Raw genomic sequence first — 26899 nt, 5'->3', positions numbered from 1 at the left:
TGAAGCCTGCAGCATAGCAAAGAGCTGATACACTTAGGAAGTGGTGTGACACTCTGCTTGTGCCAGATCTGAAGCATTCACGTGTTTCTGTTGTGGTTACTGCCACCCTCCTGGGCACTCAACAGCCTGGGATACGCTCTGCAAGGAAGGACACCAATCACAAACACATGCTAATTGCACAGTGCAAGAAAATGCAGGAGGATACCAGAGGTCTGAGGTAAATACAGAGATATCTGAGACCTGGGAGACTGTCACCTCATGTTTTACCCACAGCAGGGGTCAGTGATGCAGGAGACCCCACCACAGCAGCACAGCACTCCTCCTCATGTGATCCCCCAGGGAGCAGGCAGCTCTGCCCACCCAGTGCCAGGGAGGCAGAGAGGAACTCCCTTCACTGAAGAGAACCCCAGAAGTTGGCTGGGTGCTCTCTTTCACACAGGCTGTGCTGGCACAAAACACAAGAGCCCCTCAGTGGTGTCACAAGGTTTATTCTCCTGTCTGTACAGTCCTCGGTAGATGCAGTTTAGATGATTCCAATCTGGAAAGAAGCAAAGCACGTTAAAGCAGATGTTACAGTGGCAGAAAGGCAGAATCTCCACCAGACATCACTGCATCTCCCCAGGATTCCTGTCCTCTGAGCACAGGCTTCTTCATCCCAGACCTGTCCTTATACAACAGCTTTATGCATTTAAACCACAGTAACTTGCACTAAGTCACATTCCCTCTTGCCTACCCCAAAAACCTCGAGGGCTAAACTGTCCACCACTTCCAACACCACAGCAGTGGTCTTGCTTCTGGATCCTTGGATCCTCTCTTACTACAGGGATACTCCAAAGTGCTACTGTGCTTGAAGCACAATCCCTTACGTGTACACCAGGACAAACAATCAGGTGGAGGAGATACAAGACAACCAGCATTTCTCACCTTGTTGGCTACATCCAGCGCATCATAATCTGGAGCCAGTCGGACGTAAGCCTTCTTCTCTCCATCAGGCCTAGAGCGGAACAGGGGACATCAGAACAGAGGCACACAACAACTCCCACATGCTTCACCTTCCCACTATACCAATGTGCATCAGTGGTTCCTTTGGAAACATCACTGTATTCAGTGAATAACAACGTTTACATCATTTGCACAAGGCTTCCTGGGTGTTAGAAGAGCTCCCTGGTGAAGCCCCTTTGGTCTGCCAACATCTCCCACTCCCACTGAGATGTGCTCAGTCATGAAGTGCATGTCTCAAAGCTTTTAACACTGAAACACTACAGAGCTCAATCACCACCAGTGACCTATTCTCCCCCTCTTCTCACCTAATCAATGTGTTGACCTTGGCCACATCAATATCATAAAGCTTCTTGACAGCCTGTTTGATCTGGTGCTTGTTTGCCTTGACATCCACGATGAAAACAAGGGTGTTGTTATCCTCTATCTTCTTCATGGCAGACTCTGTGGTCAAAGGGAACTTGATAATGGCATAATGGTCCAGCCTGCAGAAGAGAAACCCTGTGGTTAACAGAAGGCTGGAAGAAGCCATTTCTGCTCTTCAAGGGCTTTCTCCGGGGTGCATCAGTTGCCAAAAAAAGTTCTAATCACAAACTCTCAGGCTTTGGTCGCTTGAAATCATCACCTGCACCCTTAACACCCCACCCCAGGGCTCTGCCAGCTCCCAAGGTGGGACATTGGCAAGGTCTCACCCTGAGACCTGCAGCAAAGTCCACAGGGCCCACGCACAGGGCTGCTCCCACCCCACATAATCCATAGGAGGGCAGAGCCCAGCACCCCACACATACTTGTTTCTCCGTGGGGCGCTCTTCCGGGGGTACTTGGGCTGCCGCCGCAGCCGCAGGGTCTTGGGCCTGCGGAAGGTGGGCGATGTGCGGATCTTCTTCTTCTTGTGACTGTGGACCCCCTTCAGGACGGCCTTCTTGGCCTTCAGCGCCTTCGCCTTTGCCTCTGTCTTCGGAGGCACAGCTACGATGACAAATCAGTCAGCACAACCAGGATCTGCAGGGCCAGTATCCACTCCTTTGCCTGTCCTAAGGGGCCATCGCTTCCCCTTGTCCCAGAGGGAAGGACCTCATCAATGGAGGGCTTCCAACGGAGATCCAGCACATCCCCAAGGAGCCCGTGGTCTCTCATCTAACCAGGACCAACCCCAAAACGCTCAATGATTTAAGTTTTCCCCCATAAAGCCTCAATTGCGCACTTATTCCCTCCCCATCTTCCTCACAAACCCTTGGCACCTAAATGGGGCTCATCCCCCTCAGGTAACCGCACCGCTGCAGGCCTCTCCCGCCACCTCCACGTGTCCGCGGCCCAGCATCGGACTCTAGCCTTCCCTTACCCCCTTCAACCGCTCATACCGGCCTTCCCCGCGTACACCCGCACACCGGGAACCACCTCAGCACACCCCCATCACCACCCCATAACCCCTCACTGCCCCAAACCCTCACCTTCCTTCTTCGCCTTGGGCGCCATCTTGGCCAGGCGGAAGCCGAAAGGGGCTACCCGCGCCAGACAGCACGGGCTTATACCCTTAAATCTCGCGAGAGTTTCCCCCGTCCCTGGCCCTCAACTCTCGCGACACCGCGAGGTATGCCGGGAGTGGTAGTACTCGCTGGCTGCCTCACTCGCGCATGCGTAGAGGTGTGTTTTCGCCGCGGGGTATCATGGGAGTTGTAGTCCTGAGCGGCAACAGGGTCCCCTATCGCTGCCCCGACGGTGGGGACCGGAATGAGCCCCGGTGTGGGGGGGGATGGATGGGTCCCAGCGTGTAGGCAGCAGCTCTGCACACCCAGCCCCGGAGGAACCGGCGTCCTGGCTCCTCCCCGCCGCGGCCGCGGCGGGGAGGAGCCAGGACGCCGGTTCCTCCGGGGCTGGGTGTGCAGCGCCGAGCATCGCTACCGTTACCGGGAGGTTCGCGGTAACAGGGACAACCCCCTCGCTCTATTCCCCTGTGGAGGGGACCGGGATGGGACGGGAAGGGCTTGGCTGTGGACAGGGATGCGGTGTGGGGGATTGTGCACGGGCACACGCGGGATGTGGGGACACGGGGACGGTCTTGCTCCGGGAGACAGGGATGGTGGGGCTTGGGGAAAGCCACATTAGGGGACGTAGGGACTGGTGGGACGCAGGGATGAGGGATGGAAGTGCAATGGGATGCCACATTTGGGATGCGGGGATAGCTGGGATATGGGAACAAAGTTTGGGGACAGGCATGCCCTGGGATGGCACATTAGGGATATGGGGGTGGATGGGACATTGGGTTGGCTGGCATATGGGGACAGCCATACCCCCTGGGGTGGCACATTTGGGGCGTGGGGATGGCTGGGACATGGGAACAGCTTGGATTTAGGGATAGACACACTCTGGGAGCTTAAGGGGGCTGGGACAGGGGGACATCCATGCTTGGGGATGTGGGGACAGCCACAACACAGGGACAGACGTCCCAGGGATGTGGATACAACTGGAATAAGGGGGCAGCCCCACTGAGGCCACAGAGACAGCCCCAGGCTGCTGTGCATGGGGACAACTGCGACACGGGGCCATCACCGCTCTCTTCTCCCTCTGTCTCCAAGCCCCGCAGTGGCCCTCGGCTCATCCTCACTGCCCCGCAGCCACCCAGCCCGCCCCAACACCCCCGCGGGACAATGAACATCCTGGCTCCGGTCCGCAGGGACAGGGTCATCACCGACCTACCCCCGGTGAGCGGCGGGGGGGAAAACCGGCCGCGGGGTGACCTCATTGAGCCCCACGATCACACCGGTGTCCCCCTTCGCGTCCCCCCGCAGTGCTTTCGGAAGGAGGCCGCCCTGCACACCCGCTCCTCCTTCCACCCCACCGTGTCCAGCGCCTGCCAGGAGCAGCGGACGGGCACCGTGGGGTGAGCAGGGGGTGATGTGGAGGGTCCCCACCATGGGGGGGGGTGATGGGGGTGACACGGGGACAGCCCCCCGGGGTTGGGGGTCCCCAGCGCGGGCGCAGCGTGGCTTTGCCTGCGTTGCCGTGTGCCGAGCCCTGCGTCACGGCGCAGGAATGCGGCGCGGGGGGGACACGGGGGTCTGGGATGGGCTGCGGCTGGAGGCGGGAAACACGGGATGTGGGGTGCTGCGGGGCACGGGGGGGCTGTGCGGTGGCACCCCCCAACCCCATTAACCCCTCTGCTCCTATGGCTGGTTAAGCCAATAATCAGCCAGGACCCCCCCCTGTGCTGTAGGTTCAAGATCTCCAAGATCATCGTGGTGGGGGACCTCTCGGTGGGGAAGACGTGTCTGATTAACCGGTAACTGTGATTAACTGGTAATGGGACCCCCCGGGGGGGTTAATGGGGTGGGAGGGGACAGAGGAAGAGATCACGCCCCTCTTAAAAGAGCAGCAGCACTGCTTGGTCTGAGACTGATTCCAATTGGAATCTGGTGATGGGCATCCCACAGTGATGGGGGGGCGGAATTGGAGGGGGGCTGCTGAGAGCCTTTTCCCCCCGCCCCAGCTTTTGCAAGGACACCTTTGACAAGAACTACAAGGCGACCATTGGGGTGGATTTCGAGATGGAGCGGTTCGAGGTGCTGGGGGTGCCCTTCAGCCTGCAGTTGTGAGTGAGGTGCCAGCCCCCCCTTCCTTCCCTCTGCACCCCTGTGCCCCCCCAATCACCACCTGTACCCCCCAAGGTGGGACACGGCTGGGCAGGAGCGCTTCAAGTGCATCGCATCCACCTACTACCGAGGAGCACAAGGTGAGGTCCCACCACGATGATCTTGTCCCATCACAGTGTCCCCATCCCCATCTCACCCCTCTCCTCCCTCCTCCAGCCATCGTGATTGTCTTTGATGTCAATGATGTGGCGTCCCTGGAGCACACGCGGTAGGTGACATGTGGCCAAGGTGGGACTGGGGATGATGGGGCTGGATGGAGAGGCGAAGCTGGACAGGAGGTCATAGGGATGGAGGCAATACTACAGTGTGCGAGCAAGAGGGTAGCACTTGGCTGGTGACTCCCATAGGCAGTGGTTGGCTGATGCCCTGAAGGAGAATGACCCATCCAACGTGATCCTGTTCTTGGTGGGCTCCAAGAAGGACTTGAGTGTGAGTGTGTCCCCCTTGCCATGGGCTCCCTGTGCTCAGTGCGGGTGTCCCTGTCACCCATCCACTTCTTGGTTCATTGACAGACACCAGCACAGTACAACCTGATGGAGAAGGATGCTCTCAAGGTGGCCCAGGAGATGCAGGCAGAGTATTGGGCTGTCTCCTCCCTCACCGGTGGGTCCCTGGCTGTGTGTGTGTGGGGATGCAGACCCCAGCAACCAGCTGGGTGATGGGGGACACTCAGTGGGGTTCTTATCCCATGGGGCAGGGGAGAACGTGCGGGATTTCTTCTTCCGTGTGGCGGCACTGACCTTTGAGAGCAGCGTGCTGGCTGAGCTGGAGCGCAGCAGCGCCCGCAGGATCGGCGACACCGTGCGTGAGTACCCCCTCCAGCACCATAGCGGTGTCCCCATTGCCCCCTCTCTGTGCTGGCATCCCCCACTGTCCCCATCCCAACACCCTCCCCCTGCCCCTTTAGGGATCAGCAGCAACGAGAGCGACCTGTACCTGTCAGCACCCCGCAAGAAACCCAAGTGCTGCCAGTGAGGGACCCCCCCACGCTCACACCTCTGGACCAAAGAGGGGTGGCCCCGGCTGGCCCCAAGGAGCCATCCCTGTTTGTCCCCCTGGCTTGCCCAGCATGGGCACCCATGGCTGGGGTGGGCAGGAGCGGTGCGGCTCCCTTCGCTATGCAAACACAGGTACTCACACGGGGAGGTGCCCCCGGGCTCCCGTTTGTCTTAATAAAATCTTTTTTTATGCTTTTTAAGAAAGTTTTGGGGCTTTTAAGGAAGGGTTTGGGTTGGCTGCGGCTTCCATTGGCCCTGGGTGCAGCCTGCATCCAGCAGGGAGGATGGAGCAGGGGAGGACGGTGGCTGTCACCCAGGAGAGGTTGGGAACAGCCGATGGGCGCCTCGGTCATCCCTGTCCTATAGGGCCTGCGTCCCTGTGCCCCATGTGCGATGCAGGGGGCACACATGGAGCCAGCCCTATCAGTTCCAGCCTAACTGATGGTGGTTGAAGCGGGGCTGCAGGCGTGGGGGGACGCAGTGGGAGCACTTGTAGCGCTCTTGGATCCATCGTCCACCCTCGCTGTCCTCAATGCAGATGGCAGCGACGCCTGTGGGGACACAGAGAGGGAAGAGCCACCATGGGGTATGGGGGGGGGCAGCCCCATTGCACCCATGGGTGCACCCTACCTGCCACGACCCCTCCCAGCCGCTCCACCAGCTGAATGGCTGCTCTCATGGTGCCCCCGGTTTCAATCCACTGGTCCACGAGGAGGATGCGCAGACCTGGCCCGGGGCAGAGGCTGCGCTGAGTGCCCGGTCCCCGCACCGGCATCCCCTCAACCCAAGGCAGCAGCACCCCACGGGCTCACCGGGCGAGATGGCATCGGTGCGGACCTCCATCACCTTCTCCCTGCCCGAGTAGTCGGTGTAGGGCTGTGCCACCGTCTGCACACAGAGGTGCCCGGCTTTGCGGATGGCCAGGAAGCCTTTCTGCAGCACAGCGGCAGCGGCAGAGCCTGGGGTAGGGCACGACACTGTCAGACACCCCCCCAGGGACAAGAGGCAGGGACCCTGGGCTCACCAATGTCCCTGCTCACCCAGGATGAAGCCCATGGCATCGATACCGGCCACCATGTCAATGGGGTCTCCTTGGAAGGGCTGCAGCAGGTCAGTCACACAGTCCTGCAAGCCCTGGGGAGGGAACAGAGGTGCTGGGTGCCCACAGCCCCTGTGCCAGCATCCATGGGAATGGCTGGGTGCCCCAGCAGCCCCATAGAGGTGCAGCCCACCCCAGCCCCATCATGGGTGCCACCACCACTGGGTGCTGGGTACTTGCGGGTGGCAGTAGAGCCGGGAGGGGTCCAGCCAGGCATAGTTGGGACCCTTGACGTTGGGGGCCATCAGCGCCAGGTACCAGCCCTTCTCCTGGTTGGCAGGGATGTGGCACAGGTCCATGTGTGGGCACCGCAGGCACTGCGAGCATTGAGCATGCAACAGGGGGGAGATCCCGCACCCACAGACCCCATGGGGCTCCCCACAGCACAGAGCCCCCCATGGCCCCCATTGCAACTGCTCATGGGCACCCCAAGGTCCCAGCGTGCTCCGTACCTGCGTGCTGGCGGCGAGGCTGAGCCGATGGCACCGTCATGGGCAGTGTCATAGACAGCGACAGCTGAGCAGGGACAGCCCCTGCAGTGCTGGGCCCCCGCCAGCACCCTCGGCCAGCCGGGCCCTGAACCACTGCCAGGCCCATGGGTTGGGATGGGCACCCACTGGGATCCGCTGTCGCAGCCAGGCCAGTGCATGGTGGGGAGCATCAGGGTGTCCCCAGCACCCAGCCTCCTGCATCAAGGGTAGCACCAGGGTCAGCGAGCCAGGGTGATGCTCCGGGTGCAGCCATGCACCCCTATGGGGCCTTGGAGGTGAGGGGACTTTCTTAAGCCATGCACGTCCCTGTGGGGTGTTGGGGCATTGTCCTGCCATGCTGAGCACTGGCTCCATCGGCTGCCCAATGTGCCAGGTCTGTGCCTGGAATATCAACGGGATCCGTAGCTGGCCAAAGGGGACAAGCCCTGGCAGTGGTGTGGGGAGCTGCTTGTGGGCTGCCAGCCCTGGCTGGGCACTGGGGCTGCCGCTGGGGAAGGCACCGTGGAGCATCCATGGGATGGGGCATGGGGCTGTGGAGAATGAGAATGTAAGATGGGATGTGGAGGTGTGGATAGCACCCATGGGATGGGATGCAGGAAACATCTATGGGATAGGACCTGGGGCCGCTAGGAGCATCTGCACAACGGGATGCAGGGAACATCCACGGGATGGGATACAGGGAGCATCTGTAGGACAGGACCCGGGGCTACGGGGCTCATCCTTGTCCCGTCGGGGCCGGGGGCCGCGCGGGGTCCGGCGCGTCACGTGGCGGGCTCGTTGTGTTACCGGTCCCCGCGCATGAGGGCGGTGAGCAGCCCCACCGGCTGCCACAGCAACGGGGCCCGGCCCCACCGGGAGGGGTAACCCCTTCCCCGCGGGCTGCGGGCCCGGCTCCAGCACCCGGCTCTCCGGGACCCTCCGCACGGTGCCGAGCCGTGCCGGGCCGTGCCAATCCGCGCCGCGGGGCGGGCTGCGCGGGGCTATAAGGCAGGCGCAGGGCGGTGAACGGCGCGGTGCCATGTGCGACCCGGGGCTGCTCCGCCGCCTCCTCCTGCTGCTGCTGCTGCTGTTGGCAGCCGCTCCCCGAGCGGCTCCCGGCACCGAAGCGGGGCGGCCCCGCGCCCGCCGCGGGCTCACCTACCCCGGCACGCTGTGGTGCGGAGCCGGCAGCAACGCGGATGCCTACGAGCAGCTGGGTAAGGGCGGCTCATACCTGTCCTGTCCCTTTCCCATCCTATCCCTTTCCATTCTATCACATCCTTTCCCATTCTTTCCACCCCTTCTCTAACCATCCCTTCGCTTTCCATCATATCCCTTCTTACTCTTTCTCATCCTACCCACTCCCTTCCCTTCCCAACCTTTCCCATTCCTTTACACCTTTTCCCTTCTCTTTCTACCATTTTTCTTCCCTTTTCATCCCTTCCCTTCCAATTCTTTTCCTTTGCCTTCCCATCCCAGCCCTTCCCATCCGTTTTCATCCTTTCCCATTCCTTCTTACCCCTTCCCATCCCATCTCCAGCCTGCTGCAGCTCCACCCCAGCCCAGTCCCAGTTCACAGCCCAGAGCTGGGCCAGTCCCCATCCATCCTAGTCCAGTCCCATCCCAGCACTGTTCCACTCCAGTCCCCATCCCTATGCTAGTTCAATCCCTGTCTGCCCCAGTCTGGTCCCAGTTCACCTTTGTCTAGTCTCTACCAAAGGGCTGGTCCATCCTGGTCCTATCATTGTCCCCATCCTGGGGCCACTCTAGCCCTCACCTACTCTCTGTCCCCAGCCTGATCCCTGCTCCATCCTCCTCCCATTCTGGTTCCCTCCCAGTCCCTATCCTGACTCCATCCTAGTCCCTCTCTTGGTCCCAGTCCCATCCTTATTCCAGTGTCATCTGCTCTGTGGTGCTGCTGCAGCCCCAGTCCCCATCCCAGTGCCAGTTCTGCCCATCCCAGTATGATTCCAGCCCTGTTCAAGTCCATTCTAACACCGATCCCAGTCCTAGCCTGTCCCAGCCCCAGTCCAGCCCTGATCCCAGCTCCACCTGGCCCCAGCCATTCCCGGACCCCGTTTTCCCTCCCTTTAGGGGAGCACCGGGACACGGACCGGTGCTGCCGGGATCATGACCACTGCCAGCATGTCATCCACCCCTTCACTGTGCGCTATGGGTACCGCAACCTGCGCTGGCACACCATCAGCCACTGTGACTGTGACCACAGGTGAGCATCCCCCAGCATCCCTCCATCGCTGCATCCCTGGACAGGGGGAAAAGAGGTTCCAGCCCCCTGGAATCCTCCCTCAGCCCAGCTCTGCCTATGGCAGGTTAAAGGAGTGCCTGCAGCAGGTGAATGACACAGCCTCACGAGTGGTGGGTCAGGCCTTCTTCAATGTCATCCAAGTGCCCTGCTTTGAGTTCACCTACAGGGAGGAGTGTGTGGAGCCCTACCTCTATGTCTGGTGAGTGTCCCCTGCCATGGGGACTGCCCCCCTGCTCAGCCCCACTGGGGTCACCTCATTCGGTGTCTCCTCTTTGCAGGTGTAAGGCGTACAACACAGTGGCCATCGCGGTGCCCAGGGAGCCGGTGCTGTATGAGTTCGGTGGGGAGCTCATTGACCGGGCGGCGAGGCCCGTGGGGGTCCCTCTGAGCCCTCCATGGAGCAGCACTGATGGAGGAGCCATCCCAAGGGATGTGCCTGCGCACCCGCCCTCATCCCGCAAGAGAGCCAAGGAGGAAAGGAAAAGGAAGAGGGCAGACAAGAAGAAAGGGAAAGGTCTGAGAAAGAAAAGCTCTTCCAGAAACATGGAGCTGAGCGATGCCGCAGCCGCTGTCCCACCTCATCCCACTGCAGGGCAGGATTCATGGGTCCCACTGCTGGGTTTGGAAGCAGCCAATGCCATCCTGAGTGATGCCCCAGTGCAGGAAGGCTTGGGCAGGGATCCAGCACCAGCCCCTGCATCCCCGGATCCAACAACCAGCGGGAAGAGAAGGAAGGAGAGGAACAGGAAGAAGAGGCTGAAGAGCAGAGCTGAGGCACAGCCTGCACGAGAGCCGCGGTCCTGATCCCCCTGTGTGGGTCCTGGCTCTGTAATAAAGTTACATCTGCTCAAGCAGATGGTGCAGCCTCGGTCCTATCTCCTTGGGGAGGGAACATCGCGGGGGGGGCAGCATCCAGGGAAATCCTGGGGCTGATCCCGCTTGTGGGGATGTGGGAAGGGAGCATCTGGAGCTGGGGGGGTATTGAAGGGATCTGAGCTGCTCTTTGCTCCTCCCACTGACCTGTGCCATTGTCCTGGGCACTGGGGGCACAGCTCCTGTCCCCACACCAACATGGGGCAGAGCCCTGGTTCCTCTCCCCTGCTATGGAGCTGCAAGTCCCAGCTCACAGGGCTGCTCTTCTCTGGAGGACCTGTCCTTGAATTGCATCACCTCATCTCTTACACTCAACCCACAGCCCTGTCCCAGTGCTCCCCCACTGGCACCAATGTCCCCAGCAATAGCGAGGAATGGGGACCTTGTCTCTTCAAGCCCCATAAAAATGCTCTTTGAAGTGGGTAACAAAAGCTTTTCCAACCCTGGGACAAAGGCAGACACTGCCCATGTCCGTGGATGGTGATTACCCCTGGGCTTGTTCCGTTGCTCATAACCAGGCTTCTATAGTGAGGATACCACCCTGCAAAGTGCTTCTGAGTGAGGAGCATGGGCACAGCATCCCCAGGGAGAGCAGGAGAAAGACCTTCCCACACCCCATTCCACAACAGGAACAAGCCGGAGCAACAGGAGCTCTGTCTCCCATCTTGCCACACATCCTTGGAAGATCAGAGGCCCAGACAGCAAAGCTGCTCCATGCAAACCCCACTATTCCCAAAGGACCACACATCGCAATCCCCAATCCCTGAAATAAACAGACCACATAAGCCCACAGCAGGGGAACACCAAGGCTGTAGGATGAATCCCACCCTCTGGAGCACTGCTAATGGGTGCAAAGTCCTTGTGGCTACCACAGCAAGCACAGACCTGGGGCTTGGAGGCAGCTTCCCAAAAGCAGAGTTTTTATTGAGGGTAAAGGCGAAACTAAACCCAAAAGAGAGCCAAACAAAAGGGAGTAGGCACCGCACAACCAACCCCCAGCCCTGGGTCCGGCGCTGTCCTGTGGAGGAGCTGCTCCCGCTCCAATTCCCATCATCTGGAGCTCAGAACATAAGAAAATAGCGTTCAGGTCAGTACAGCCCCAAGTGCAGCAGCCCCGGGCCCCACACACGCCCCCAGCCCGGCCTGCGGGGCTGTGGGGGGGGAACAGCACCGTGGCAGCCCCCCCAGTACTGCAGAGGAGATGATGCCCAAGCCAGGACCCGCACTTCTCTGTGGAAACAGCTTTGCTTTGTCTCCTGGGTCGCTGCCATTCTTCAGGAGCATTTACATGCAAAAAAGACCTTTGTTTTCTTAGGATCTGCTGTTCTTGCTCACTTCCTAGAGAGAGGAGCCTGACCAGGAGCCCTCGGAAGGAACAAAGGCTCTGCTTCCATAGAAAATCCCTACCAACAAAGCAGGAGAGAGGCAAGTGTGTGCAGCACAAACGTCCCAGTTCAGGAATGGCTCTCGGTGTGCCAATACCACAGTGGGCTGTTTATGACACGACCAAAGTTATCCAACATTACCTGCCCTTTCCCAAGCCCCCCCAGTACCTCTCCCAGCCAGAGAGACACAAGATTCCAGGAGGTATCCCAGATATCGATGCGATGTCTCTGTAAGTCGCATCCAAACCAAACCATTATTCATCAGCACAAGAGAAATCAGCTTCTCCAGGACAGTTTCAGCACACTCCAAGCAACAACAGGAAGAAGGAGCATCCACTTCCACCACTGAACTCTGCTTCTAAGCAAATCCATCGCTAAGAGGAGAGGGCAGGCAGGAAAGCTCTCAGCTGGAGCTCAGTAGAAACACTATTTATTCACCCCTCTTGGTTACAAGTGGGCAGGGTTAAGCAGATACGGAGCAGGATGCCATGCACGCCCGGCTGCTTCGTGTTCTCCACCATAGGAGCAGCTGTGTTCCAGCCCCACGTGTCTGTCCTGTGCTTGGGATGGCTGCTGGTGGCTGCTGTTTTCCTTTGCAGTCTGATTAGAAAAGAAATCATAAATCAAAACTAAATAAATATTGTTCCAAAAAGAAGCCAAAGGAAGGAGCAAGCCTTTGGTACAAGAGCAGAACTCCAAGCTCCAGCGCTGCTGTGGACTCCTATGAACACAGCCTGGGGTTGGCAGAGCATGAAACCATGGAGCAAACCAGCCACAGAAAACTGAGAACTTGGATTTGCTTGACACAACCCCTGTGGTTTCAGGGCGCTCAGGGAGATGACAGTGAGGGTTTGGGAGAATCCAGACATAACAGGCTCCCTCTTAGGCCCATGGTCTGCACTTCCAGCTATGTTTGCTTCCTAGTCTTTGTGGTGAAAGCAGAACTGCTGTGCATGGACAAGAACAGACTCATTTGACATCAGAATTACTTTGCTGAGCTTCCCAAATGGTGAACCAGGGCCTAGAACACAGAGACCACTGCAGTGTCCCTTCCTATGATATAATTTTTTATATATAGTATATATATTTAGACCAGCCCTGCCAAGTCTCTTCATTTGCTCAGGTGCACGTCACTAAGAGTCACTTCCCACGATGTATAAAACAGGAGTTATGTGGCTAAGGGAAGAGAAGTTGTTTTCAACTGTTCACTCTCTTCTTCCCTTCCCAGAAGAGAGTGGAGGTGTCAGGTCAGGCCCAGCAGCACCTATCGATCCATCTCATCCAGCAGTGGTGTGGCATCCCCAGCGATGGACATGGGTGTGCTCTCGATCATGGGGCTGGGAGACGGGCGAGGAGTCAACCTCTGCTTCTGTTTCCTCCGTTCAGCCTCCTTCTCCTGCAGCCACTGCTCGGCCATCTTCCCCCAGTCGATGGCAGCGTGATTGGTGGTCCTGCAGTGACACAGGCACAACGTCAGGCACATGGCAGGAGAGATTCCAAGCCCTCCCTCCCCAGGGATCCCATGCAGGAAAGGTGCAAGGCAAGCCCACCACACAGAAATCGGGATGGGACACACGGATACACGTGCACCCAGCACTGGGGTCACTCACTTTGGCTGCTGCCTCTGCCTGGAGCTGGATGATGGCTGTGACTGTGTCTGGGACTGGGTGGACTGGGGTGTGGTGTTGGCCTGGAGCTGGTACTGGGGTGTTGTGATTGGCTGGCTGGGGGTAGTGTAGGAGTAACTGGGGGTCATCAGAGGGGTGGCCACCGGTTGCTGTGCTGGAGTTGTGAAGACCTGCAGAGAGCAGATGGTGTTAGAACAGAGGGCAAAACCTGCTGGGCTCTGCATTGCCCTGCTTGCCCAGGAGGCTGGTGCATGTCCTCACTGTGCACACCCAGCCCTGATGGAGCCCCTCATCTGGGCAAGGAGAAGTTTGCAGTGACCGTTGCCCAGTGACTGTTTGCCTGGGGAATGGGGGCTGCAGGGCAGAAGGAACAACACCCTGCTGAGCACAAGGCATTTGCTCCCCTGAGATGTCCATACCACCCACCCACCCTGGCCACCACATCCTGCCTCCCTTCTTCACCCCACACAGGGTGCAAGGGGAGATGCTTAAGCCAAGCAGATGTAAGGGTTGTAAGAGATGGGCACAAGAGACACTTGGGGCAAGCTAGCAGGAATGATGTCTCACAGTGGGCTTGAAGAACAGATGAATTCTTCCCCTGTGAGCACAGCAGCTTCCGAGATGGCTCCTTCCCAGATCCCAAGCTGGCTGGCTCAGCCCAATGGAGTGTTTAGTCTCTGCCTCCCATTATTCATCTCCCTTTTCCTTTAGATTGCCTTGATGATTAACGCATTGGGTTATGCACAGTCCCTGCCTCTCCCCAGTGTTGACTGTGCCAAACTCCATGAAAGCCTCCCAAGGTGGTCTAGAAGAGGATCACTCCTTCATACAAGCCTTGTCTTGCAGCACCTCTTCATAAGGTCTCTAATGGCTGGGTGTGTTTTTTGTACCCAGTCCTTCTGCAGCTGGATTTAGCCTTGATGGAGCTGGCAGTGTGGGCTGGGAGGAGGCAGGCACCAGCACACATGAGGAAAGGCTTCAGTGTAAGCTGAAACTGTCCAATTCCATCTTATTCCCTAAAAAGCCCCTGGGTGTTGGGTCAGGCTGAGGTGTTCTCCTGCCGGTGCAGCTCGGAGATTAGCACGCTGAGCTGAAAAGCCCTGCAAACTCAGCACATATTTTCACAGCTAATCTCTTCCCCTGGCAGCTCACGTTGCCAGTTCAGGGGCACAATCAGGAGGTTGTGCACCCTCACTGCTGGATCCCACCTCTCCACCCTGCCACATTCCTTGGGGGCCAGACCCAATCTGCTACTTGCTTCCACTCTCCCCAGAAGAGGGCTGTGTTATGGGCCTCTTTCTTCAGCCACAGAAGGCAAGAGGAAGCCTGGAACAAGATTCCAGCCAGGCTCCCACTGGGTACCACAACTAGGACCCAGATAACAAATAACCCCTGAGGCTCACAGTGGATCCCCCATGGGATGGTTTCTAGCAACAAGGAGAACCCATGCAGCACCTCCTCTCAGGAACTTCATAGAATCACAGAATACCAGGTCAGAAAGGGCCTCAAGGACCATTTGGTCCAACCTTTACACTTAAGTGACACCTACGTGGTACGCGCTGCTGCCGCCACCGCTGCCTCCATAGCCATACTGACTGGATGCCCACTGTGCAGGGGTGGCATTTGGATTCTGTCCCTGGCCTGTCACAGCAGCAATGGCACTGAACATCTGGGAAGTCATGTTCTGTGGTAGAGCATTCACTGCACGGGTCAGGTCTGCAAGAAAGATCCACCACTTAGACAAAGCAGAGCTTGGATGAGGAACTCACATCCCAGTTCCAACCAGGAAAGGCCTGCACTGACCTGCCAGGTTAATGTTAGCTGGAGTAGCGTTAATGGAGGCTGGAGTCCTGGTCCGACTGCTGCTGCTTGGGGTAATACCTGTATGAAATACAAAACCAAGAGAGATGCATTGGTTCTCTTGGACAAGCAGCTGAAACTCTGGATTTGAATAAGCAGGCAACAGGCTATGTTACCAGGGAATGATGTGAGCAGGAGGCTAAGGGAGAGGAAAGGGACAAGCCCAACATTTGCTGCAGGGCCACTTGGCTGAAAGGCAAGACAGCTGAGGCATTCAAGTTTTGGGATGCTCACCTGGAACGGGGTCCTGATAATGATCCTTAAACCATCGGAAGAGTCCGTTCACAGTAGGGAAGACCTGACCCCGGTAGCGGAATCCTTCTGGTGTCACTGTCACATACTCTATCCTGTGAGGAGTGGTGAATGCAGGAGAGGACATGAGGTTGCAGGCTGCTTCAGAGCCATACCTGCACCCTCACACTGACAGGTCACAGTCAGAACAGGCATGGCAATACTGAAAATGAACAGTTAGACCTACCCATTTTGTTGTCAAACAATTGCTTCAAAATACCATTCCTTTCCAAGCAAAATCTATCAATCTCTGCCTATACTCCTGTGACACCCCCAGCACAGGGTAGTACTGCTTGTAGCAGCCAGCTGGTTAGAAACACAAGTTTGTGGGGTGAGATTTACTCCATTCATGGGTCCTCTACTGTCAGAAGGCCACAGCCTGGGTAAGGGAGGCGTGACTTTTACAGGGATACTGCCAGAGCTGGAAGGAAAACTGGCAGCAGTGAGCCGAGGTGTGGTACTGGCAGTACTCAACTGCAGATGTTGGGCTTGCCTCTCATTTACCTTGGTTTGCCTCGAGGCTGATATCCCAAGAGGAATTTGCCAGGTAGATCTTTACAGGCACTAATAAAGTAGGGAATAAATGTCGGCTTCTCCTTCTTGGTCTTTATCAGCAGCTCTTCCAGCTTCTAATTAAAGAGAGAAAGAAGAGAAATGCTCAAGGAGAGTCTACATTTCCAGCAACACACAGAGCCCATGGATATCTCCCTCCATGCTGTGGTCAGCCCTTTTTCTTCCCAGCCCTGATGCTCACAATCCAACAAGGAACACCAACCACACTCCTTCTGCACAAGGTTGGTGCACAAATGTCAGCAGGTCACAGAAAGCAAATTACTCTCAGTGACATTTGCTGTCAGGGTCACCCTTTGCTGCTCTGGCAGCACACCATACTCCCGTTGCTCTCCTATCTCCACTGCTCCCAGACAGAATCTCCTATAGCTATAGCTGGAAAGTGACAGCCAAACCCCAAGCAACAAGAGGAAGACCAGAGAGCACACTCCAGCAGCAGCTTCTGACAGACACAAAGAGTTTAAGACCTGTCCTGAGATGAAGAAATTTATGTAATACCCCTGTACCTCCAGAGAAGCTCCTACATCCCAAGACAGGCTTACCTTCTTGTCTCCACCATTGCAGTCCTGATAGTATTTGTGATTCAACAAGTCTCTGGCAAAAGAAGCCATTGGCTGGACATAGCGAGCAACAATTTCATCCAGGTCTTCAAACTCCTTCGAAGAAACACATTTAAAGAGGTATATAGGGCGCATGATGAGGAACTCTTATTCTAGTACACAGCTCTCAGACATATATGCTGCACAGCAAGATGCTCTGCAGGGCTCTTACCTCTGTGTTAATCCAAAGCATGGAGCCCAGGCTGAAGGCATTCTCCTTGCCCTCTTCTCGGACATCCACGTGCTGGTAAATCCCATCATTCACCTTCCAGGTGACAGTCAGGTGGTTCTCCCCTTTGCTACTTGGCCGAATAATCACATCCCCTTGGTCCATGGTCTCCATCATCTTCTCAGCTTGCTTGAAGCTAATGTTGTGGAATGATGGGTGAGCAATTACTCTCTTGATGTACGCTAGGGAACAAAGCAGAGTGTTTAGGCTTCCAAGAGGAACTGCTTCATTACAGCTACATGCCTAATTGTGGTTATTCTCCTGAAGCACCCTGAGAAGGTTAGCATTAAGAGGGAGAATAAAATTAGAGGCTCACTTGTCCGCTGTTGCTTTCTTTTCAGGTCTTCCTCTTGTTTGTGATCTGCTGCCTCAGAGTCAAAGTCGTAGTAGGTGTCTTTAGGCAGTTTCCACTCATTGTTCTTATCCATCAGGTCTGAGGTCCTGCAGGTCAGGTCTGCACTGAACTTCTCAATGTCAATCTTCATAATCCTGCAGTGAACGGTCATTCCCACCTACAGGAGAGGGGCAGGCAAAGCTCATCAGCAGGTCCGGCTGATGCACCAGCCTCCCTGCGCTACACAGCAATCTGTGTGGGGTCATGCTGCCAACAGGAGGTACAAACTACCTCACCTACTTCAGACTGATATAACCTTTAAAAGTGAGCCTTCAGTTCAAACTGAAAATCAACTGATCCCAAGATGACTACAATCAAAAGAGATTAAAGGAAAAATGGGCAGTTCTCCAGCAAGTTACTAGCTATGCTCCAGACCACACAGGAAACTGTATGTCTGGAGGCTGAGGACAATAAAGTTTGCTGCTTTACATATCTTTAACAACGGGAACCGCACAACTGGACTTCAGTATGTATAAGAAAGCAGTTAAGTCTGTTCTGAAACAGAGTGGAAAACATCCAAAGGACTGCTGTAATAAAATGGGAAAGAAAATACCATCACAAACAGTGCAATGTCTTAGACCAGTTAACCGTGCTGAAATTAACAGCTCTTGAAAGAAATGCTGAGACCTTTGAGCTTTCAGGATTATCCATCACCTGCATGGGACCCCAAAAGACAGCAAAGATTTTAAACCTCTATTTCATCTTGTGATAAAAATACGTGATTCTGTGTCTTCCAGAACCCCAATCCCTGTCTTGAGCAAGACCTGTAATTCTGGACCAGTAACTTTGACCTCCACAAGTGAATTGAGACAGAAGAAAAAGCTGTGAGAGAAGGAAAGTGACCCCTGCATACCTAGCAGCAGCTTTGTGAACTCTTTAGAAAGCCAAAACAAAGGGCAGCTCTGCATTAGAATGCCTTCTGGTCTCCTAAACCCAGACTTGAGCCAGATGATAATAAATCCTTCTGCAGTGCAACATGTTAACTGATTAACGTGGTTCCCACCAGCTGCCAAGAGAGATTTGCACTGTGGGACAAAGACATTAACCAGAGCCTGAACTTGCTGCTGCTTCAAAGTCCTTCAATGAAAATAAGGTTTGAAAAGTCATTTAGGGAATGGTGCTGTTAACCAAACCCTGAATCTTTGGTACTGGCTCCAGGCTCCTCCAGCTCTTGCTGGATATGTGGAAATACTCTGCTTTCATACCTTTACTCTTTCTTCTGGCCGCTTGACCACCTTATCACTAAGAAATTTTGTTGGGATGAAGCCAGCGACACCATTATCCAGACGTGTCTTCACTCCAATGGCCTGACCTGGGCAGGAACCGCTGTCAAAGTGGTTCCAAACCTTGAGCAAGGCAAAAGTAAAAGTCATTCAGCATGGAAACAAAATAGCCCCAGCAGCGAACACTCAAAAACAAGTCTAAAAGCTGTGTCAGCAAACTGCTGCAGCCAGCAAAGATGTGGAAGGGCAGGGGACAGAGGACTTCAATGTGTGCTACCCTATTTTGGTTCTACTCAGCTTTTGTGTCTGCAACCAGGAAGGTCAGAACATTTTCAGACCCTGAACACAAGCTTGCAGCTAGGGCTGGTTTCTAATGAATGCTATAGGGTTTTAAAGCCATGGATTACCAAGGCTGGAATTCAGCAGTGTTTAGAAGAGACCTAAAGTACAGCTGCATTAAGCAGCAGGGAGTTCAGATAAGTTCTTAAAGTTGAGCAGGTGGCAAAACAACCTTCTGTTTTCAGTGTCACAGGCAGTTTCTCTGCGTAAAACACAATCCTAGACCACGAACAAACCTGCTTTTATGTATCTGCAAAGAACTGGCCAGCTTAGCCCCAGGTCCATTTCCCTCTCAGCCCAATTCACTAAATCCATAATGTAGCCATAAAGGAGCTGTCAAATCTATACTGAAGCAATTAGTCTAAAGTGGAACAGATAGTTGCAGCCAAAGGCCACATTCAGACAGGGCACTGCAGATACCTTGTCTCCCAAGAACCCTACACAATGCCCAAGCCTGCTAATTGCAGGCTCTCAACAAAGGCAGCCCCATGAGGAGCAGCAGCCCCACCTCGCTGAGCTCAGGGAAGTTATCCTGCTGACAGAAAGGACACTGCCAAAGGCCAGTTTCATCATTCCGTATCGCCTGGTCGTAGCTCTCTCCTTGGGGCCGCCTGTGGGCTATGCCAGTCACATTGCAGATGATCATTTTACCTGTGGTGTGATGGGAGAGGAGAAAGGAAGAATGAACAACTGCAAGCCAACTGCAGGGAAGGGGAGAGCCCTCAATCTAAGGTAGCTGCACATGTAGGTGTTAGAAGACCACCCAGAAAAGCTACTTCAGACACATGCAACCATAGCACCATCCCAACATCAGACTCACTAAGATCCCTCTGCCCCACCTTTACACATCTTAAGTCAACTTAGGATGACAGAAACCAAGGATATACCTATATAAAAAGTCTCTGGAGTTTCTTTGGTCAGCATATTGAAGACTTCTTCTGTGTTTGGAGAACGATATGGGGTTCTCAGGTCCTTGTACCTGCAGCTTAGTTCAGCTCGAATGTCATATAAAGTGATATGCTTGTCACCATAGCCCTGTGTGGTATTCAAAGGTTATAAAGCCATGAGGAGCAGAAAGGAGGCGAGTATGGAATTCAGTGTAAGTTATTAAAGAACTCAAGGAACTCATCAAACACCAAATTCAAAAACAAAGGAACACAAAGAAGAATCCACCATCAAACTCACAAAGGAACACAAAGAAGAATCCACCATCAAACTCAGTTACAGGATGTTGAGGTTGAAAGTACCAATACATTCAGAAAATAGTCAGGTAATTTCAGGGAGAACAGCTTAAATGGTCTCATAACTTTCTCTGGCCTCCTTCCTCCCTCTACCCCATGTGTAAGCATTTACTAGATGCCACTGTCAGACACTGAATACTCATACTGGCTGTTCATACATTTTACAACTGCTAAATGCTCCTCCAAAGGAGGAGGGTCACCAGCTATAAAACATAAAGAACCGAGCAGGATAGCAGAGCTTCCCTCTGGTTCTCAGCACCAGGAACCCCGCAGTGCACCTGTCTTTCCAGTTCTTCAGCAAAGGCATCGAGATCCAGGTCCTTCAGACGCTCGGGGTTTTCCAGGATCTCCTCTAGAGCTCCTGCAGGATTAGCATCCTCTGCTGACTCATCGTATTCCAAGGCATCCACAGCCATTTTTCTTGCCCATTCATAGGTTTCAGGATGGACCCTGGACCCATCTAGGACTTCGATGTAGGAATCAGTGCTGAAATAAAGCAAGATTCAGATAAGGGCTCTGCAGGGTTCCAGAGTCACCTCCTTCAGCTCAATAAAGCGCACTGTTGAGCACTATGACCAGCTGCATGTCTGCTCTGCCACTGCTGTCCCCTGTGGAGCAAGCTACAAAGGACACAAGGAATTCTTCCTTGCTAACCAACAGGAACCAATGCAAGACAAATTCCAGTCTGCAGCTCCTGTGCTGCAAAGATACAGCCAGGCATTTAGGATGCTAGAGATTTAGAAATTAGGTTACTGCTGTCTTCCAAACACCTCTCTTGTTCAGTTACCAGTAACCTAATGCTCTACAAACTTCCCAATATTGCTACTAGTTTAAGAGAAAGCTGAACTGTGGAGTTATCCCTCAAGTTTGGAACTTTCCTAAAGTAAAACACTGTTGGTAGGACTAGCAGAAGCTAAGCCAAAGCGCACATGGGTTACTGATGGACATTCCCGCATTAGGGAATAGCTGGTATTAGTTTAGTTCCTCTTGACCACAAAGGGTCTTTCAAACCTATATAATTAATGCTGTGCAGCTCACATTGCTGTATGAGTTTAGCTGCCCTCAGGGATCAGATTAACAACCAACAATACCTGAACTTGGCCAGGAATCAGAGGGGCCACACAGAAATTCCTGGGATATGGGCTCCAGGGTACAAGACTGCTTCAGCCTTTGTTCATGCTAACTCCATACCCTGTATGACACTGGGTGCACCCCAATACCCACCTATCACCCAGCGACGCTGTGTCAATCTTGATGAAGCCAGCACAGTTGATGAACACCTTGGGTCCCATGTGGCACATGGTAACCAGCTGGGTCCTGTTCTCCAGACGTGTGTTGTTTTGTTTTAAGATCTGGAAAGACAGGGAATAGTATAAACCTTGCTATTCAAACACAAGGGTCCTCCAGGAAAAGCAGAGGACTCACACTGGACACTGCAGTGTTCAAACCACCCGATATAAGCTTCAACAATTCAAACTGTTGTTCCCTGCCTGCATGTATGAAAGATGATTCCACATGGAATAGCTCTGACTTTTGGGAAAAGCACTGGCTTTTTGCCTTGTGTTTTCTACCACATGAAGGCATCTTGCTACCATAACAATGCATCCACCCCTGTGGGTTCAGGAGCTACGTAGGACTGATGGACCTGCTTGGGTCTGTCAAGGACACAAGTCTTTGCATAGCTTCAGGGTTGGGTGCAGTGAGATAACACCTACTAAAACACATGTCAATGGAGCTGTCAACTGCATCTGGCACACAGGACCCTGATGCATCTCCTAAAAGCATTGCTATCAGGCCACATGATGCACTGTTCCTGTAGGCAGGGACAGAAGCCTTCTTACCTTTAGCAGATGGGTGCCTTTGCGTGGTCCCAGGCCGCACACATACTGCAGCAAAGCCTGGCTGTGAGGGTGAGCAATGGCCCGATTGACATCCACTCCCACCTCGTTCACACGGTTTATGAATTCGCAGTAGAGGGCATTCAGCAGCTCCTCCTTCACCACATGCTCCTGACAGAAAGGAGAGGTGTTAGCCTCCCATGGAGATGCTTGCAACACTTTGCCATAAGCAAGCTGTGCCAAACATAACATACTGGCTCTCGGGAGTTGTGCTGCACCTCAGTTACGCCTGAAACAGCCTAAAGGCAGGAGGCAGATGAGTTAAAAGAGGTAAAAAAAAGGTGCTGTGTAGCCTGAATATTGCATAAAACAGGCAGAACTTGCATGAGTTCGATTTGGAAGACTTTTCTTTGACAACAAACTGTCCCAGGCCTCCCAGACAACCTTCTCTTGCACAGAAAGATCTTCCTTGCTCAAGGATCTCATGAAGAAGTTACCTGCAGAGGGTGGAGCTTCAGGCAGAGAATATCCTCATCAGAGCTGCAGACCTGGGCAAACTCTATGAGAGGGTCCTGGATGCGGCGAGCGAGGGAGACAGCCTGACGCAGCAGAGGAGGGTAATCCCTGAACTCATTCTGCAAGAGAATCAGGGAGAACCCTGATGGTGTTTTCACACTTTGTAACACAAGCAGCAAAGACACATCAGATGGGGATTGGAACAAGGGAAGCATTTGGTGCTCAGCACGAAGAGAGCTGAGGTCAGAGGCTTCCAAGAGCTCTGCTGCAAGTAGGAATGAAACAACCCCACTCACTCAGCTGAGCAAGACTCATTTCAGACTACATCAATATCTACTCTGTACATCTGCTGGTGCTGATCTCCCCAGGGAAGCCTAAGTAAGATGCTGTGCCTTGATCCAAAGATTGGTACATCACTGCCTATGTGGATCACATGGGATAGAGGATGATGCAAGGCAGGGCCAGGACAACAGAGGATGAGACAGCACGAATGAACAACAGAGTAAGGGCTAGCTGAAATAACAGAAGGTTCACCTCAGACTTCTTGCTGTTCATGTAGAGGATGGCCAGCTCATTGTCCACCAGCTCCACTCCAATAGAGGACAGCTGCTGCCCTTGATCCAGCTCATGAACAATTCTCTTTACATCCTCCATCAGCATCTGAGCATCCCTAGGGAGAGACAGCCAAGGAGATTGAGGGGAGAGTGCAAAGCTGGGTCCTGGGATCACTTTGGGAGATAACCCCGCGGACAGAAACAAGTGAAATGTGGACAGGCATGAGGGAAGGACTGCAAGGAGACTGGGAAGTGGAAGGAACACAAAGACCAACCTGTTCTCGCCTGCAATTGTCACCACATGAGGCTTCTTGTTCAGAAGGAATTTTTTCAAGGTTTCAATATCCTGGGCCTGGCAGGGGAAGTGAGACAGGTCAGAGCAGTAAAGCTGGAGAGTTTCTGTACTGAACCAGTCCTGGCTTCCTATTTCACAGGGTAAATCCTCCCCTAGTGCCACCTTGATCACGAACATGGCTAAACATCTTCTCCACAAGCCAGCCTGCAAAAAGCCTGCCCAAGTGCCACTCCCCATAAGAGGAGCAGAAGAGATGAACTGGAATATAACTGGAAACAACTCTTCTGCCAGGAAAATTACAGGGTGGGGAAAAGGCAGTATGTTTGCATGCAAGAGTGGCAAGGCCTGAGCTGTCTTCAGATTGACTATTCCTCTCCAGCCCACAGTGGATTGCATGGTACCAAAACCAACATGCAGACATTCATCCCAACAATAACTCACCTTCTTTTCCCTCTCTTCCTCACGCCAGGCATTCCTTCTCTTAGTGAAATGTGGCAGTCGGAGGAAGTCCGTAACCTCACCCTCTCCATTAACAAGGGCGCAAAACACAGGGTGCTCCCTGCAAAACAGAGATCACTCAGACACGGTGGACTGCTAAAGCTGTACATGGATCCAGAGGCAATTCCTGTCCTCCTACCTGGCTGAGGAAAAGGCAATGCCTAGCACCCGAATCCCCTTCCCTTGGTTTTCATCCATGAAATCATCATCTTCCTCCACTTGCTGATCAGGACGGTATGAAGCTACTTTTAACCAGTTGTACAGTTTCCGGCTGCAAGCCTGGTAGAACAGGAAAGGAAATTGAGGAGTGAGAAAATCCACTGCAGGTGCTTTGGCAGAGCCCTTTTCCAGAGGGAAGGTCACAGAATCATAGAATGGTTTGGGTTGGAAAGGACCTTAAGATCAGCCAGTTCCAACCACCTGCCATGGGCAGGGACTCCTCACATTAGGCCATGCAACTCAAGGCCCTGTCCAAGCTGGACTTGAACACTGCCAGGGATGGGGCAGTCATGGACTGCTCAAGGCAGCAAGACTGTATTCTGCCAGGATTGGAACCAGCTCTGCAGTACCATGGAGCCCTTCTCCCCTCCCTATTGAGATGCCTGCTTTTCTTCTCCAACCTTGGGAAAGAACCAGATGCAGATCCCTGCCTGCCTCCTCCTCCTCCCCAAGAAAAGGCCTGTGTATGGCCTGTCAACAGCAATCTCCAGCATGCTGCAGGACTGTTAGCATTTGTAACCCCAGCTCTCCCATCTCACCTTGAGGACATAATCCTTGGCCTCCACCAGCAGTTTGTTCTTCAGCTCTTTAGCCATCTGCACGTAGAGGAACTGGTTGAGGGATCGCTCGATGGCCATCGTACGCTGCCGATTCCACTCCTGCACCTGATGACTGAACTCATCCCGGTAATAGAACTGTTTGATTTCCTCAAAGTATGTCTGGTCACTACCATAGCTGCAAAAAATAAGAGGAGAAGATATAAAAGGGCTTCAAATGCCCGCACTGACACCACCACTGGCAGATTCCTGCACAGGGATGCAATAGCAGCACCTTGACTTCAGGAAGATGCCTGGAAATTAGAGAGAAGAGCCAATCCTTCCATCAAACACTCCTTTAGTTGCAAGAGCTATGCCGTGAGACAGATCACAGCCAAATGCCATGCTGGTGGCCTGATCAGCACAACACAGGGCAGCCCACAGCCACATTGCACAGTGTGGCTCCTCAGATGTGCAGGGAAAGAACCAAAGAGTATACAGTGAGTGTAGGTGGGGAAAAAAAGCATCATCTTTCAGAAAAATCCTAAAGGCTTCAGGGTTCAAATGAATAAGGGAGATGTCTGCCTAAGTTTTCATTAAGATGAAGAAAAAAACAAGACCCTAAGAGGTTGCCTGACTTTAAGGTGCAGGAAAGCACCAGCCCATGACTTCCAGGTGCAGTTTGGGTTATGGAAGAGCTCTAATAGCACAGCAGCACTGGATGAACGAGCTCTGTCAAGGCATGAACGGCCCAGCCAGCGAGGACTCACCCCTCCACTCCTTTCATGTCAATGCTGATATCTATAGTGAGCAGTGCCTCGTCCTCTGCCAGGCTCATTTTCAGGAACTGGTCATCTCGCAGCTCCTTCACAGGCTTGTTCTTCAAGTATTTAAAGGAATAGGCATAGTGGGCTTCATCAATATCCTGGGAGAGGAGAGACAAGTCAGCATGCATGCAAGGCATTCATGAAGAAAGACCCTTCTGTATACCACAGCAGACAGTGGTTTTTATTCAATACCCCGTCACCCCTATGCCTGCCAGTCTGCATTTCCTTCCCCAGCAGGACACAGTGGAATTCCTTCCCAGACCCAGAGAAACAGAGACTGTTCCAATAACTGAAGGCAACATCTCAACAGCAAAAATCAGTCTGATGAAATGCTGAGACTAAAAATGGCAGCACTGAGACATGCTGAGCTGATCTCTGCAACAGCCCAGCTCACACGCTGCTCTGAGATTCTTCGAGTTGCCACTGACATGGGAGAAGGTTTCAGATGCAAAAAGAGCATTGTATGTTATTTAGATCCTTCCCTGAATTGACCCATAGAGTCGGAGCTCCCCTTCCTTACCTTTTTCCCCTTTTTGGTTGGTGAAATGTTGATTTTGGCTCTTTCTTGGAAAGTCTGTCTCAGGACCTGCCTGACCAAAGGCTCCCTGGCTATCTGCAAAGCCACCATGTACCGGGCTCCTTCCAGCACAGCTTCAGGGCTTGGGAACTGACTAAAAGCAAAAAGGCAACATGAAGGCTTAGGACTTGAGAATGCTCACAGATCCCCTCCCTTGTGTCACATCCCCCCGCACTGACCTACACACATAATCCTTGGCCAGCTCCAGGGGCTCTGCAGGGAACTGCTCTGTCTCGTGACGCTGGTAACTGTCTCGGAGGTTCTCTCCAAACTGCTCAGGAGTCAAACCAAACTTCTTAGCCAGGCCATCTGGTAATAGGAAAACAACAAAACCAATAAGGACAAGCAGCTTACACTGAGCTAACCATCAGTTCTCCTTCTACAGGTAAGCCAATGCAAGCTCAGCATGACAGAGCACAGCTCTTACCCAGCCCAGCTGTTTGACAGATGGTGTACATATCCCGCCGGGAAGCCTGCTTCAGCTCAGGCCCTTTCTGCTCATCATCTTCTGCATCCTCCCCATCACCTATGGGAAGGATATGTTTAGCAAGGCCTCATTATGGAGGCATCCAGACAGCTGCAGTGTGTCAGAAGTACAGCACAGGGATTAAACACAACCTACATGGTGCATTAGATCCCCTAAATTCCACAAGCACATCTCAAAGGTCATAGTCTTAAAATGATTCAGGGTTAGAAAAAACACCCTGAAAACAGTATCTTCTCTTCAGTTTCATTCTTTTGCAGTTTTAATAGCAGTATCTCTATCTCTGGGTTGCACATTAAAACACACATCGAGGTGGCTGATCAGAGATGCCTGAAAGAGCTGGAACTAACTTAAGGCAGAATTAAGCAGCAGAGCTGCTCTGTGCAAACACACGGGCTTTTCAACAAACTTCCTTACCATTCTTTCAAACCAGGATTCTCA

The 26899-nt window shown here is 53.7% G+C and overlaps 5 protein-coding genes across 6 annotated transcripts in view; 2 read left to right on the top strand and 3 right to left on the bottom strand.

Annotated features, from left to right (window-relative positions):
* Window positions 1-472: 472 nt before the first annotated feature.
* RPL23A (ribosomal protein L23a) lies at window positions 473-2591 on the bottom strand. The gene is made up of 5 exons (XM_080630052.1): window positions 2451-2591; window positions 1788-1968; window positions 1308-1484; window positions 925-994; window positions 473-538 (listed from the first exon to the last, which is right to left on the bottom strand). The coding sequence occupies exons 1-5, from the start codon at window positions 2473-2475 to the stop codon at window positions 524-526; spliced, it is 468 nt and encodes a 155-aa protein (XP_080486178.1). The 5' UTR covers window positions 2476-2591; the 3' UTR covers window positions 473-523.
* A 1050-nt stretch (window positions 2592-3641) lies between these two features.
* Window positions 3642-5624, top strand: RAB34 (RAB34, member RAS oncogene family; the record flags this gene model as incomplete). Of its 2 annotated transcripts, none has more annotated exons than XM_080630040.1 (10): window positions 3642-3701; window positions 3789-3880; window positions 4214-4279; window positions 4487-4588; window positions 4665-4729; window positions 4806-4857; window positions 4997-5078; window positions 5162-5252; window positions 5347-5458; window positions 5564-5624. In XM_080630040.1, 10 exons carry the CDS (start codon window positions 3648-3650, stop codon window positions 5622-5624), a joined length of 777 nt encoding a protein of 258 aa, XP_080486166.1. The 2 variants fall into 2 exon arrangements, with proteins under 2 accessions (XP_080486166.1, XP_080486165.1); XM_080630039.1 differs by having other exon boundaries at window positions 3648-3701; window positions 5347-5454; window positions 5557-5624.
* Window positions 5625-6070: 446 nt separating this feature from the next.
* Window positions 6071-7045, bottom strand: LOC308227590 (adenine phosphoribosyltransferase-like; the record flags this gene model as incomplete). The annotated part of the gene is made up of 5 exons (XM_080630274.1): window positions 6071-6198; window positions 6278-6373; window positions 6460-6606; window positions 6688-6781; window positions 6923-7045. The coding sequence occupies 5 exons, from the start codon at window positions 7043-7045 to the stop codon at window positions 6071-6073; spliced, it is 588 nt and encodes a 195-aa protein (XP_080486400.1).
* Window positions 7046-8255: 1210 nt separating this feature from the next.
* PROCA1 (protein interacting with cyclin A1) lies at window positions 8256-10286 on the top strand (the record flags this gene model as incomplete). Its single annotated transcript, XM_080630273.1, has 4 exons — window positions 8256-8433; window positions 9311-9443; window positions 9547-9681; window positions 9761-10286. 4 exons carry the CDS (start codon window positions 8256-8258, stop codon window positions 10284-10286), a joined length of 972 nt encoding a protein of 323 aa, XP_080486399.1.
* Window positions 10287-11253: 967 nt separating this feature from the next.
* SUPT6H (SPT6 homolog, histone chaperone and transcription elongation factor) overlaps window positions 11254-26899 on the bottom strand; it is a 27853-nt gene continuing 12207 nt past the window's right edge. Inside the window, exons 13-37 of the mRNA XM_080630294.1 lie at window positions 26402-26500; window positions 26154-26283; window positions 25918-26068; window positions 25341-25495; window positions 24574-24769; window positions 23955-24094; window positions 23759-23876; window positions 23298-23374; window positions 23003-23138; window positions 22450-22587; window positions 21956-22123; window positions 21339-21466; window positions 20393-20600; window positions 19761-19908; window positions 19382-19524; window positions 18517-18657; window positions 17234-17429; window positions 16861-17099; window positions 16632-16745; window positions 16024-16148; window positions 15463-15575; window positions 15172-15249; window positions 14918-15084; window positions 13351-13538; window positions 11254-13191 (exon numbers count right to left, since the gene is read on the bottom strand). Of these exons, the coding sequence (XP_080486420.1) occupies window positions 13005-13191; window positions 13351-13538; window positions 14918-15084; window positions 15172-15249; window positions 15463-15575; window positions 16024-16148; window positions 16632-16745; window positions 16861-17099; window positions 17234-17429; window positions 18517-18657; window positions 19382-19524; window positions 19761-19908; window positions 20393-20600; window positions 21339-21466; window positions 21956-22123; window positions 22450-22587; window positions 23003-23138; window positions 23298-23374; window positions 23759-23876; window positions 23955-24094; window positions 24574-24769; window positions 25341-25495; window positions 25918-26068; window positions 26154-26283; window positions 26402-26500 (3683 nt within the window). The 3' untranslated portion in view covers window positions 11254-13004. The remainder of the gene's footprint in view (window positions 13192-13350; window positions 13539-14917; window positions 15085-15171; window positions 15250-15462; window positions 15576-16023; window positions 16149-16631; window positions 16746-16860; window positions 17100-17233; window positions 17430-18516; window positions 18658-19381; window positions 19525-19760; window positions 19909-20392; window positions 20601-21338; window positions 21467-21955; window positions 22124-22449; window positions 22588-23002; window positions 23139-23297; window positions 23375-23758; window positions 23877-23954; window positions 24095-24573; window positions 24770-25340; window positions 25496-25917; window positions 26069-26153; window positions 26284-26401; window positions 26501-26899) is intronic.

Source organism: Psittacula echo, assembly GCF_963264785.1.
Source record: "Psittacula echo genome assembly, chromosome: 15".
Lineage (NCBI taxonomy): Eukaryota > Metazoa > Chordata > Aves > Psittaciformes > Psittacidae > Psittacula > Psittacula echo.
This window is presented reverse-complemented; position numbering and strand designations above follow the sequence as displayed.